The following is a 12500-nucleotide window of genomic DNA, read 5'->3' on the forward strand; positions in this document are numbered from 1 at the left end:
ATAATCAATGATTTTTACTAATCTGTTGAGGTGGATTTGCATGTGGAGATCCAAGCGGTATGCTCTTACAGCTGTCAACTGATGGTGTAAACCCATTCAGCAGCAACAAGGTGGCTTATTCCATGTGGCCGATAATGCTTTGTGTGTTAAATTTGCCCAGAAGTGTTCGAAATCTGTTTGGAAATGTTATGCTTGCTAGCATAGTTTCTGCCCAAGCAGATGGACAGGAGCCAAAGAATGTAGATCCTTATCTTGAGGTAGTTGTTTATGAAATTTTAGATCTATCTGGTGTCACTTTCTTTGATGCTTTCAGAGAAGCTCCATTTACTTTCAAAGTTGATATATTGAATTATGTCCTTGATTATCCTGGTTTGGGAAAAGTTTTTACATCAGCAGGTCCAAATGCCTTGCAGGGATGTATGTGGTGTGAGATTAGAGGTGAGCACAGAATTTATATGTTGTGGTTCAAAATTTTCCTTAGTTTAAAATTTTGGAAACCATTTTGATTTTCATTATTTAATATAAGACAATAAAAACTGAAAACCAAACTGGTTTAAAGAGGTGTGAACCAAATAAACACAACATATATAATACATGTATTATTGTCAATTTTGATTTAGTATTTTAGTTTGAGTTCATCATTGACAAGAATTGTTGAATTTGCTTTTAATTCCATGTTTGTGCTGTTCTCGTCTCACTTTTACTTTTTAATACCTCAGGGAAGTATGTAGCATGTTTGGACAAAGTTGTTTACCTTGAAAACAGACGATTCCTCCCAGAAAACGATCCTTTGCGATCAAAGAAAAAGAACTTCCCTGATCAGAAAACTGAGAGAAGATTACCACCAGATGAGTTGACCACCGAAGACATTCTTTGGAACTCTGTTGCCCATAGCTCAGCAAAAAACAAGTCGCAAGCCAGCAATGTGAGGAAGGCTACTGGTTCACGAGGCGTTAATTGTTTTATGCTGTTGCCTAATCATGACAGACCAGCACAAGCATTTCCTGACATGATGCATGACATTAAGAACATTGTATGTACATTTTTTGATTTATTCATTGGGAAAGGAGATAGCACGAAAGTACGAAATGCTGAGAAAGACGTGCAACGATTTAAAGATTGTTGGTTGACGGAGAGTAAAGATGATGATTTACCTGCTCAGAAGGAGCAACTCACCAATGGTAATTTTATTTTTTCAAGGTAACTTCTGATCAATACTTAGCAACTATTCACTGAAGTGGAGGTGGCCAGTGGTGGATATTTACCGAGCCGTGATCAAGCAGCAAGGTAAATATCCATCATTAGTATATACTAAAACAGTGGATAGCGTTGAACTCGTGCGCTGATTGGCTCGTCAAACTCTGGATATCATGTGCTATTTACCTCCAAGCAACTCAGGAAAAAATGGCGTCCCGATTTGTATCCGTGACTAGTGAAGAAAACATCCAAATGAATTTTTTGTGGTGTATATTATCTCACTGTTTTAGTGTATACTAAAACAACTATTCACCGCAGTGGAGGCGGCTAGCGTTGGATATTTACCTTGCCGCTTCGCGGCTTGGTAAATATCCACCGCTAGCCACCTCCACTTTGGTGAATAGTTGTTAACTAGCCACCAACACTGAGGTGAATAGTAATGTTGTTTTGGTACATACTAAAACAGAGAGACAATATAGTGCAAAAAGATAATTTTAATTAATTTATTCCTGCAAAGATTACAACATTTCCGGGCGCCAATTCCATGCGAGTTGGTCGGAGGTGAATAGCAAAGGATATCCAGAGTTTGAGTAGCCAATCAGAATGCACATTCAACGCTATCCACTGTTTTAGTATATACTTAAACATTATATAGTTTAAAACATCGTAACGTTTGTATTTTGTTTCTTTATTACTATTATTATTTTTATAGAATGTGAGAAAATGGCGAGAAGCAAAAAAAGGAAAAGGAAAAGCCAAAAGAGCAATTTATCCGCTGCCCCCTTTCGTTTATCAAATGAAGATATGCAACTGGCAGATCGACGTGCAAGTAAAGTCTGTGTGCCAGTGGGACATGGTTGGAAACCCGGCCCTTTCTTTTGCAAGAAGCGTTATTTAAAATCACATGACTGGAAGCAGGTATGATAATATACGTGATATAAGAGGGATGTGTTAAGGTGGCTGAACACACTGTGTTGATAGGTTTTGAGTATGTTAAGGTGTTATGTGAGAAATATTGCAGCTTACAAGCTGAAACTTGGCAAAGGAACAATAATTCTAGTGATGGAAGATTTTTATTAATGATTAACATTGGCCCTTTCGTCTGTTTCCATGGCAACATGGATGATTGAAAGGAACCCTAAAATTTCACTTGTATGATGCTCATGTAAAATCCAGTCATTAGATTTTCTTGTGAACTTGCAATGAACTCAAACAAATTAATGTTAACAAATGGGTTTTTAAAAATTAAAGAATAAAGCTGCCCAGTGAAAATAGATTATCTGACAGAATTCCATTGTTTGACGTCTGTGTTAGAGTTTTCATTATTTGAAATGCATTGAAATGCCAAACTCTATTACATTGTACACAGAACATAATTCCTGTTTGGTTATTTTTAACAAAATTACAATGCAAATATATACCTCCCTTAGTTTTTACATTGTTATTATAATTTATTTTTAGTATGTGAGAATTTTTACAACATTAAATTTTTGAAGAAACCACAAGACTCCACAAGCATATATATGCTTTAAAATACTATTGTGTTTAAATACAGGGTATGTATGTATGTATGTATGTATGTATGTATGTATGTATGTATGTATGTATGTATGTATGTGCCTATATGTACATGCATGTGTGTATCTTATTAAAATTGTCCCTAAATGTTACCTCGTCCATATGATTTATTTTTGTAAAAAGTAGTACAACCAGATTAATACATGTAAGCTGCAGATTATTATTACCTCAGATCACTTTATGCCACTGACTCATATAATCAGTTAATTTCATTGCAGCTAGCAGTGGATGGTATCTTGAAGTACTGTCTAAGAGGACTACTTGGAAAGTCACAACGGAAAACATTTTTTCGCCTTCTGGATGTCATTCAGAAAGTCTGCAGGTGATGATCAAGTCACTGATTCTTTGCCTGTTCTACAGAAAGAAATAAATGAAGTGTGTCCTGAGATAGAGCGGGATTTTCCTATCAGTGTTCAGGTAATGATTGAAAATGCCAAAGCAAACTGAACACGTGAAGTAACTTTGACTGTGAGTCAATGAACTTCATCACACGTTGCCAAACTAGATTGCTGTTAAATGTGTCATGATTGTTTTCCTGGGTAACTTTGATGTAAAACAGTGGTTTTCTGTTATTGGTCTTTCCGAAACTAAAATCAAAGTTGGAATTGATCCTTTTTCAAACACTAATCTTCCTGGTTATCATTTCCTGTCTCAACCATAAAATAATAATTTCTGGGCACGAATAAAGATGATTGATTGTTGTTGTTGGTTGTGATTAATTTGTTTTCTATGCTTCTAGACAATAAGCTTGCACATCTTCCGTCATTCAGTGGTCATTCAACAACTAGGGCCAGTTCATGGTTGGTGGATGTACTGTTACGAACGTTTCAACAGCTGGATCTGCCAGCGTGTCAAGAATCGACGGTTTCCAGTAGCAACAGTTATGGAAACGTACAGAGTGTGTATACATTTGTATATTTTAGAGTTTGTAATAATTCCAAAGCTGACAAGAAACACAAACGAACCTCACTATCTCACTCAACTTTTGAAATGAAGATATCTACCTTTTACTGAGGTGCTTTATTCAAGCACGTTAGGTGACTGCTTGCTCTTGACCGCTATTCTCACTCGATTTGTTGCCAGGACACTCTGTAATTAATTTGTTAGTGTTTCTGCTTCAACGCATCTTTTAGAGTGCCACTCTTTAAAAGTTGTAACATTTGTTTTTATGTATGTTATAAACTTTATAATAACATTTGTACATGTATATGCATGCTGACCTCATAGCTGAGACTATTCCACCTTATGATACATTCACTTCTTGTAATGTGTTTCTTACATTTCAGGTCTTTGATTGGGTCCATTATATGGTTCTTTCTGGTAATCTTCCGTCATTTGATGTAGACAGTGTGGTGGAAAATGAAACAGCTAAACCTGCAACAAACTACCACCTTACCACTCAAGACATCAGAGACTTGAATGTATACTGTGACAATGTCTTACCTTTGCATCCTACAAACTGCAATCAGTTTTTTTCTATTGAAAGGAAGGTGCATGGAAAATCTCATGTATGGAGGGCTCAGAAATTGGATTCCTCTGACAACAAGCATGTGTCTTCTGTGGTCCTGGTTAATTATGGAAACGCTAAACATGTTGGGAGAGTAGTTCATTTTTTTATTCTTGCCAGTTTCAGGAATCAACAGGGAATTTGCCACCACTGAAATTTTCAGTGACTTTGAACAGGATCCTATGAAGGCCCGTTCTGGTCAAAATGGTGGATATAGTTTTTACCTGTGCATGAATTAATTTTACACGTTGATAGAATTAATATTTTGCATTTCTAAAACATTTTGTTTAACCGCCAAATTAATTTTACCATACCTATTAATTATATTTTTGGAAGACTTATATTTTGTGTGTTTCGAATTAATCTTGTGTGTGTTTGCAATTAATTTTGTGTGTGTTTGCAATTAATTTTGTGTGTGTTCGGAATTAATTTTGCATGTGTTTGGAATTAATTTTGTGTGTGTTTGGAATTAATTTTGTGTGTGTTTGTAATTAATTTTGTGTGTTTCTCAAATTCCTTTACCCATAACACCTTGCGGTAGTTCTCTACCATGTGCTGCCAAACAAAGATGGCGACGTCCGAACAAGTGAAAGAAATCGCACAAGCTGCAATAGACAGTATTAATCAGCTGACCTCGTTAATTGCGCACGGACCATCAACGACAAGATTTTAGTAACGAACGTCAACCAACAACATCGGAGACGACTTTCGTTCGCCAAACCCAGCCAACTAATAGCGCACTAACAGAATTGCAGAGGAGGTTTCCGACAGTTTCAAGAGGAAGATACAGAAGAACTTCTGATTCTAGTTCGCGGCCGTATCCAGTCGTTCCGAATGTAAGGCGTCCTGCTGGTCGACCGTTTGCATCTGAGATAGTTTCAAAGGATGTTATGATACTAGAAATGGGAAGAGAGAAAATACCGACGAAAGCAGAAAAGCTTGATTTAGAGAGAAGTGGACGAATTATATCAGGTTTGACATTGATAGAAAGTGGGATGCCAAAAAACTTCAGCAAGAGTTAGCGAAATTATTGACAGGTGAAATGGAGGGCTTTTCTTTCGAAATAGTAAAGAACTCTGGTGGTACTTTTGCCGAACATACCGAACCTACCGACCGAACATACAGGCAGGAAAAGAGATTGATTCAAAGCTGCTGCTGAAATCGATTGCTCCATCTGGTTGGATCTATGTACGACTCCTGGAGGAACTGCCATCCATGATTGATCCCAGTGATAAACAACTAGACGTTCCTGTGTTTGAAGTCCCTGAATCTGACATGCTCTCAAGTGATGCTAGTGGTAGAGACGACTTGTTTTGTAATGTCATGGATTTGACAAAAGATTCTGATGCGAGTGTCCCATTGTCTCGACATATGTCAGACACCAATGCTGATGCTAATACAAATGCAGGATCAGTGTTCAGTACAAGTAAGAGTCAGTCACCCTCGAGTTCATTTGATATCCAGTCAGTAATCAAAGGTGCTAAAGATCAGGGTTTGACTGACCCTGCAGTGCTTAAATTTCTGCAAAAAGAGATTGTAACTGGCCGAGCCTTAGAAGTTACAAGTTGCGAAGAAACCATCGAGGGAGAAACAAATTACATTACTGTTGACAGGGCAAATATATTAGAAACAACAATCAGTGAACTAGAATACATTACAAATTATAGACCGACATTTCAGGTGGACTTCATGGGAGAAGAATGTGTAGATCAGGATGGGCCACGTAAGGAATGGATAAGACTAATGAATCAAGCTATTAAAGAAAAGTACTTTGACCATGGCTTGAGGCCATTATTAGCACAAGATTACTACTTTGTTGGAGTGATGATGGCAGTTGCCATGCTTCAAAATGGGCAATTGCCTGTATTTGTAGAGGAGAGCACTCTGCAGCAAATTGTTTCTTTGGGAGAGTGTTTTGACGCTTGTGTTCGTCAAATTAGGCACGGACTAGAAGAGCTTGGAATGCTGTCAGCTCTTCAGGAACTGCCAATGTTGGTTCATCTCCTGAGACCCCAAGCAAGGGGCAAGTTGAATGTACAAATGTTACTTCACATTTTGAAGCCTAACTTTTCAGAGGAGGGTTCAAATACCCTGAAAAAAGAAAAAAGAAGTTTACCAACTCTTTGTCAAGTATGTTCGAGAAGTGGCAGCTTCTAGGAGGGTGTGTGGAGAGACTACGCTTGATTTGAGTCACATACTTCAGTTTGCAACTGGTACTGCAGAGGAGCCTGTCCTTGGTCTCAGCCTTGCACCATCACTGGAGTTTATACTACCCACGGAAATCGTGAAAGTTGCAAGTCAGGAAGGACTCAATGATGAGCAGAAGAAAGGAGAGAGTGATAAGCAGCAGGAAGAACAAAGGGAAGAGCAGCACCCACCTGTGGGGGGGGGGGCGGCTTCCTCCGTTTAGCTCATACCTGTACCAACTTGCTTGAGCTTCCAAGGCCAACTGAGGAAGTTCCTCTGCCTCCTATGGATAGATTATTTGCTCTCTATGACTTGGCGTTCTCACAGTGTTACTTTGGCAAGAAGTAAATGGCCTGCAGTCTATGGTCAATGTTAATGGGTTTTTTGAAAAGTGTAGGAAGGTACAATTTTGTGATGTCCATTTCCTAATTATTGTCTAGACTCTGTTGCATTTGAGAAAAGTGAACTTTGGTATGTAGCATGTTGCTCAGAAGCTTTTATTTCAATAATCTCATTGGTTAAGATGATAGATTATTGATTCAAGTTGACATTTTAGTAAGATTTAATGTATCAGGTAATATAATTTTCTGCAGATGGATGCAAATCAAGACAAAAATCTAATTGGTGGGTCAGAAAATACATAAAGCTAAGGTTCCATCAATGTATTTTTTCTCTATTGCAGACTGTCAAAATTCCCCATTGTCATCAATATTTTGAACTTGACAATGTTGCCACACAATAAATTTAAGTCAAAGCAAGCTTAATTTAAGTTTTAAGTTCTATACGTCCATATATATTAATGGGTTTATATATATGCACTGTTGTGTTTCTTGTTGCCTGTTTGAGTTGTTAGGTTTGATTGACCTCAGTGCAATAATTACTCAAGCTGAATGATGTTATTCATTTTATGTTGCTGTTAATAAAAGTAAAGAACTAAATTAATGCAATAAATCTGTTGTGAGTTTTCTATGACCGATACTGTTATAATTTATGGATGAACGCAATGATCTATCAAAGTCAATTGAACAGAGTACCACTCTATTTTATTGAAATCTATACCAGGAAAACCTGTGACTAGGGATAATTAAACTTAATATTCCGATGATATATAGATCTATTGTCTGTTGTATCTATGATTCATAGATCTATCTATGAACGATGTTGATAGCAAAAAAAGGAGAAAGATATTAAAAAAGCGAGGCATTTTAATACAGGATACAACTTGATTTGAAACTCGTGTTCGTTGTCAATGAAATTCATGTTTGGCTAGTTTGCACACAAAAAACTGCATCGCCTTTGTCACGAACAGTCAGGCCTAACAATTCTTATATAACGTTTGGCCACAAAGTTTTGGATTTGTTTGTATAGATAGTGCTTGATTTCAACTTGATTTTCCGGTTTTTATATTATGATAGAATTACTTGTATATATTTTCATGACACGTGTAATTTTAGAGCGGATATGTTTTTTCGATAAATCAAAAAACGGATGCACAAATTTACGACTGTAGTTACGAGTTCTTAACAGCCCTTGTGGCAGATCAAATGGTTAATCCATTCAACCACAGGTAACCTCCTTCCAACTGCTTTCCTTTAGCAACCCTATTAGGGATAAACCTTTCTATTGGGGGCAGGCAGGAAGGCAATTACCACCCTCCCCCCTAAAAAAAAATTGTGAACAGCAAAACATTAAAGTAATGTTTCAATTTTAATGATCAAGTAAAGAAGTAAAGGGAGAAACTGGTGAATTTGTTGTCCAGAATATCTGCTACTATGGGTGAGAAAAAAATTTATTATAGTGGCACTGTTTGGTTCTTCCTTTTAGGCCTCAAAAGACTTCACTCGAGATCAGAAGCATGTTAATGATATCAATACATTGCAGGAAGAGATATTTTCCGCCATTTCCATCATCTGACAAAGGATCTGGTAGTTGTGCAAGCTGTTCATTTGAAAGGCTGATTAATGGTGGTGAAATATCTACCTGGTAATCTTCATCTTCTACTGTTTGCACACCATTAGGATCTACTCCAAAGTGATTAATTTCAGCCTCACTTAACGCAGTATGTCCAGAATGTAAGTTCTCTAGCATACCCTTCTCCTCTCCCACATTTGAAGTGGTGACAGGTTCCTTTCGGTTGACACTGGCTGATTATTCATTTGCCTGACAAGCTCCCTTAGAGAATTTTCTATTCTTGGAATGTAGCCATAGTGTAGGCTGAAAATATGCAGATCATTAAGGACATCCAAGTTGCCTTCATCTTCCAACTGCAGAAAAATGCGGACATAGAAAACTAACACCCCTGAATAAACATCGCGATGTGTTCTCTCGACCCTGGAGTTATGGACAGACGATCCAGTGATAATGCTGCCTCTTCCTGGTCCGCGATGTTGTAAATATGAGCAGCAACAAGATAATTCTCCATACCATAGTCTGAACGCACTCGTGAGGGTAATCCCCATCTCTGCACTGCATTGTGAAATAAAGAAAGCACTGTTTCTGCTTTGTTATTGTCGCGACAAGCAGCATACAAAATTAACCTGGTCTTCCCATCAATGCAGACATGTGTTATCAGTTTATACCTGATTAATTTGTGTCCTGTATCTATGTACCATAGGCTATTGGGGGTTGGTACATAATACTTTCTACGATGAATGGTCATTCTCCAGCGTAAGGCAGTTCCAACAGGATCAACACGTCGTAAACATTCAGTGACTCTCCATCTCTGAACGTTCAAGCCTCTACTCCTTAGTGCACCTACAAATCGTCTTCTTCCAATGTTAGGAGTTAGAATTTCTGTTGTTGGACTGCCAGTTATACCTCTGTACATTTCATCCAATTCATCGTCTGATATTTCTGAGTAGGCAAAGTCACTCAAACCAAATTCTGCTTCTGCCGCTGAAGGGTTGAAATACTAACCTGGAGAATGCCAGCAATTGCTTCCCAAGAAAAATAAAGTAATCGTAAATGCTCCACTTGATCTTTGGTTATTTCATAGCGTTTACGACCTCGTCCTGGCTGTGCAAGATTCAGCAGAGCAGAATAAGATACCTCCAGTGCATCGTAAAAATCTGCATTGTCACGGCTTTCAATCTGACTTGACAATAAGGCGATTAACTGTGTTAATGAATGGTTCATATTTGAAGTGCAGATGAAGGGATACCAGTTACATTTGTAACACCGCCGGCTAAATCATTCATTAGAAAAGACAAGGTACCCGATGCATCCAGTAATCGATACCTTGTTTCAACTAGAATGTCTGTCTCCAACTCTTGTTCGCCAATATTAGCCAAAATATTGAGAACGCTTTTAAGATTCTGGAGAAACAGTGCGAACCCACGTTCATTTCTTTCTCGTAACACCACTGGACGTGACCTTTGTTGACGAGCCGCCATGTTATTAGCACGTGGCCGAGAACACTGCCGCAAAGACGTATGGGACAAGAAACACACAAAATTAATTTCGAACACACACAAAATTAATTCCAAACACACACACAATTAATTCCAAACACACACAAAATTAATTCCAAACACACACAAAATTAATTGCAAACACACACAAAATTAATCCCGAACACACAAAATATGTCTTCTAAAAATATAATTAATAGGTATGGTAAAATTAATTTGGCAGTTAAACAAAATGTTTTAGAAATGCAAAATATTAATGCTATCAACGTGTAAAATCAATTCATGCACAGGTAAAAACTATATCCACCATTTTGACCAGAACGGGCCTTCATATGATCCTAAAAGCTGTTTATATTTTGTTAACACTTTGTCTTCCCATGTCACAACTTTACCTTTTGAATTCCTTTCAGTCCCTTTGGTAACGCCTGCAGATGATGACAGTGCATCAATTTTGTGGTTACTAAACCTGTGAAGTGCATAATTGTTCCTCGAGAAGGCATCCTAGTTTTGTTTTGCAAGCATTAGTACATGTACAAATTAGAAGTAGAGATCAAAGTAATGGTCATTAGTAAGTTACCATAGCAACATTCTCATTTGCAGACCTTCATCTTCCCAGAGTATAAGGAGCCTTTTCGCTGCACCAAAATTTGCTGCTCATGTGTAATGGCCACACTGACTCATCAGGTACACTGATTGACAAATTAGAGCCAAAAATCCTTGCTGATGGGAGAAGGGCTTTATTTCTCTCTCTGTATGAAGAGGGTCTGGGTCTTAGAGTGTTGCTATGACAATGTCACAGTGGACACAACTTTGAACCTTGTTATGTGTATATAGTAAATGTATAAAGTTTCAATTCTATACAGGCAACATACAACAATAATATTATTTTCAGGTCATGTACACTTTACAAAGGAAAATCTAGAGTTGTTAGTCTTGATTTAATTTGAGAGCTACATTGTTTATTCTGACGATGTTGTTGTATTGTAAAAGCTATATGTACAGTGATCATGCATTGTAATATTGATGATCAATTAAGCTGCAAGTGCTAATTGACATCCTATGAAGAAATAAATTTCACTTCATATTTCACACCACTGTTATTGTTATGTATATTCATGTGAAATGCCAACTTGCATTCACATGTTTTTTCACATGGTAGCACTATTTCACATACATGTGAAACTCAAGGTAGTTTTCAAAATAAAGCTTCACATGTTTTTTCACATCATTTTAATTTTCACACATTTATTTCACATTACTTTTCACAGCATAAAAATTTTCTCATGCATTTCACACTACTTTCACATGCATTTCACATCATCTCTTCCAGTAGTGGTACGTATGTACTAAGCGTACGAACAACCGATGGAAAATCGCCCAAAAAATCGCAAACATGAGCACTAGTACTAGCGTACTAACTGAATATTCTCAAACTCAACCTATATATTATCGTACGTATGAACTAAGCGTACGAACAACCGATGAAAAATCACCCCAACAATCGCAATCATGAGCACTGGTACTGGCGTACTAACTAAATATTCTCAAACTCAACCTATATACTAGCGTACGTATGTACTAAGCGTACGAACAACCGATGGTAAATGGCCCCAACAATCGCAACCATGAGCAATAGTACTAACGTACTCACTGAATATTCTCAAACTCAACCTATATACTAGGGTACGTATGACCTAAGCGTAGGAACAAACGATGGAAAATCGCCCCAACAATCTTAATCATGAGCACTAGTACTAGCGTACTAACTGAATATTCTCAAACTCAAGCTATATACTAGCGTACGTATGTACTAAGCGTACGAACAACCGATGAAAAATCGCCCAAACAACCGCAAACATGAGCACAAGTACTAGCGTACTAACTGAATATTCTCAAACTCAACCCATATACTGGCGTACGTATGTACTAAGCGTACGAACAAACGATGGAAAATCGCCCCAACAATCGGAATCATGAGCACAAGTTCTAGCGTGCTAACTGAATATTATCAAACTTAACCTATATACTGGCGTACGTATGTACTAAGCGTACGAACAACCAATGGAAAATCGCCCCAACAATCCCAATCATGAGCACTAGTACTAGCGTACTAACTGAATATTCTAGAACTCAACCTATACACTAGGGTACGTATGTACTACGCGTACGAACAACCGATGGAAAATCGCCCCAACAATCGGAACCATCAGAACTAGTACTAGCAAACTAACTGAAAATTCCCAAAGTCAATCTATATACTAGGGTACGTATGTACTAAGCGTACGAACAGCTGATGGAAAATCGCTCCAACAATCACACTCATGAGCAGTAGTACTAGCCTACTAACTGAATATTCTCAAACTTAACCTATATACTAGCGTACGGATGTACTAAGCGTACGAACAACCGATGCAAATTCGCCCCAACAATCGCAATCACAAGCACAAGTACTAGCATACTAACTGAATATTCTCAAACTCAAGCTATATACTAGCGTACGTATGTACTAAGCGTACGAACAACCGATGGAAAATCGCCCCAACCATCGCAACCATGAGCAATAGTACTAACGTACTAACTGAATATTCTCAAACTCAACCTATATACTAGGGTACGTATGT

General features: G+C 37.7%; 1 protein-coding gene across 1 annotated transcript in view; it reads left to right on the forward strand.

Annotated features, from left to right (window-relative positions):
* Nucleotides 1–3186, forward strand: part of LOC137989832 (uncharacterized) — a 3481-nt gene extending 295 nt beyond the window's left edge. The window contains exons 1-4 of the mRNA XM_068835471.1: nucleotides 1–438; nucleotides 720–1181; nucleotides 1910–2115; nucleotides 2994–3186. The exon at nucleotides 1–438 is cut by the window's left edge and continues 295 nt beyond it. Coding sequence (XP_068691572.1) covers nucleotides 60–438; nucleotides 720–1181; nucleotides 1910–2115; nucleotides 2994–3101 — 1155 coding nt within the window. The 5' untranslated portion in view covers nucleotides 1–59 and the 3' untranslated portion in view covers nucleotides 3102–3186. The remainder of the gene's footprint in view (nucleotides 439–719; nucleotides 1182–1909; nucleotides 2116–2993) is intronic.
* The last annotated feature ends 9314 nt before the right edge of the window (nucleotides 3187–12500 follow it).

This window comes from Montipora foliosa, unplaced genomic scaffold (assembly GCF_036669935.1).
Source record: "Montipora foliosa isolate CH-2021 unplaced genomic scaffold, ASM3666993v2 scaffold_476, whole genome shotgun sequence".
Classification (NCBI taxonomy): Eukaryota; Metazoa; Cnidaria; class Anthozoa; order Scleractinia; family Acroporidae; genus Montipora; species Montipora foliosa.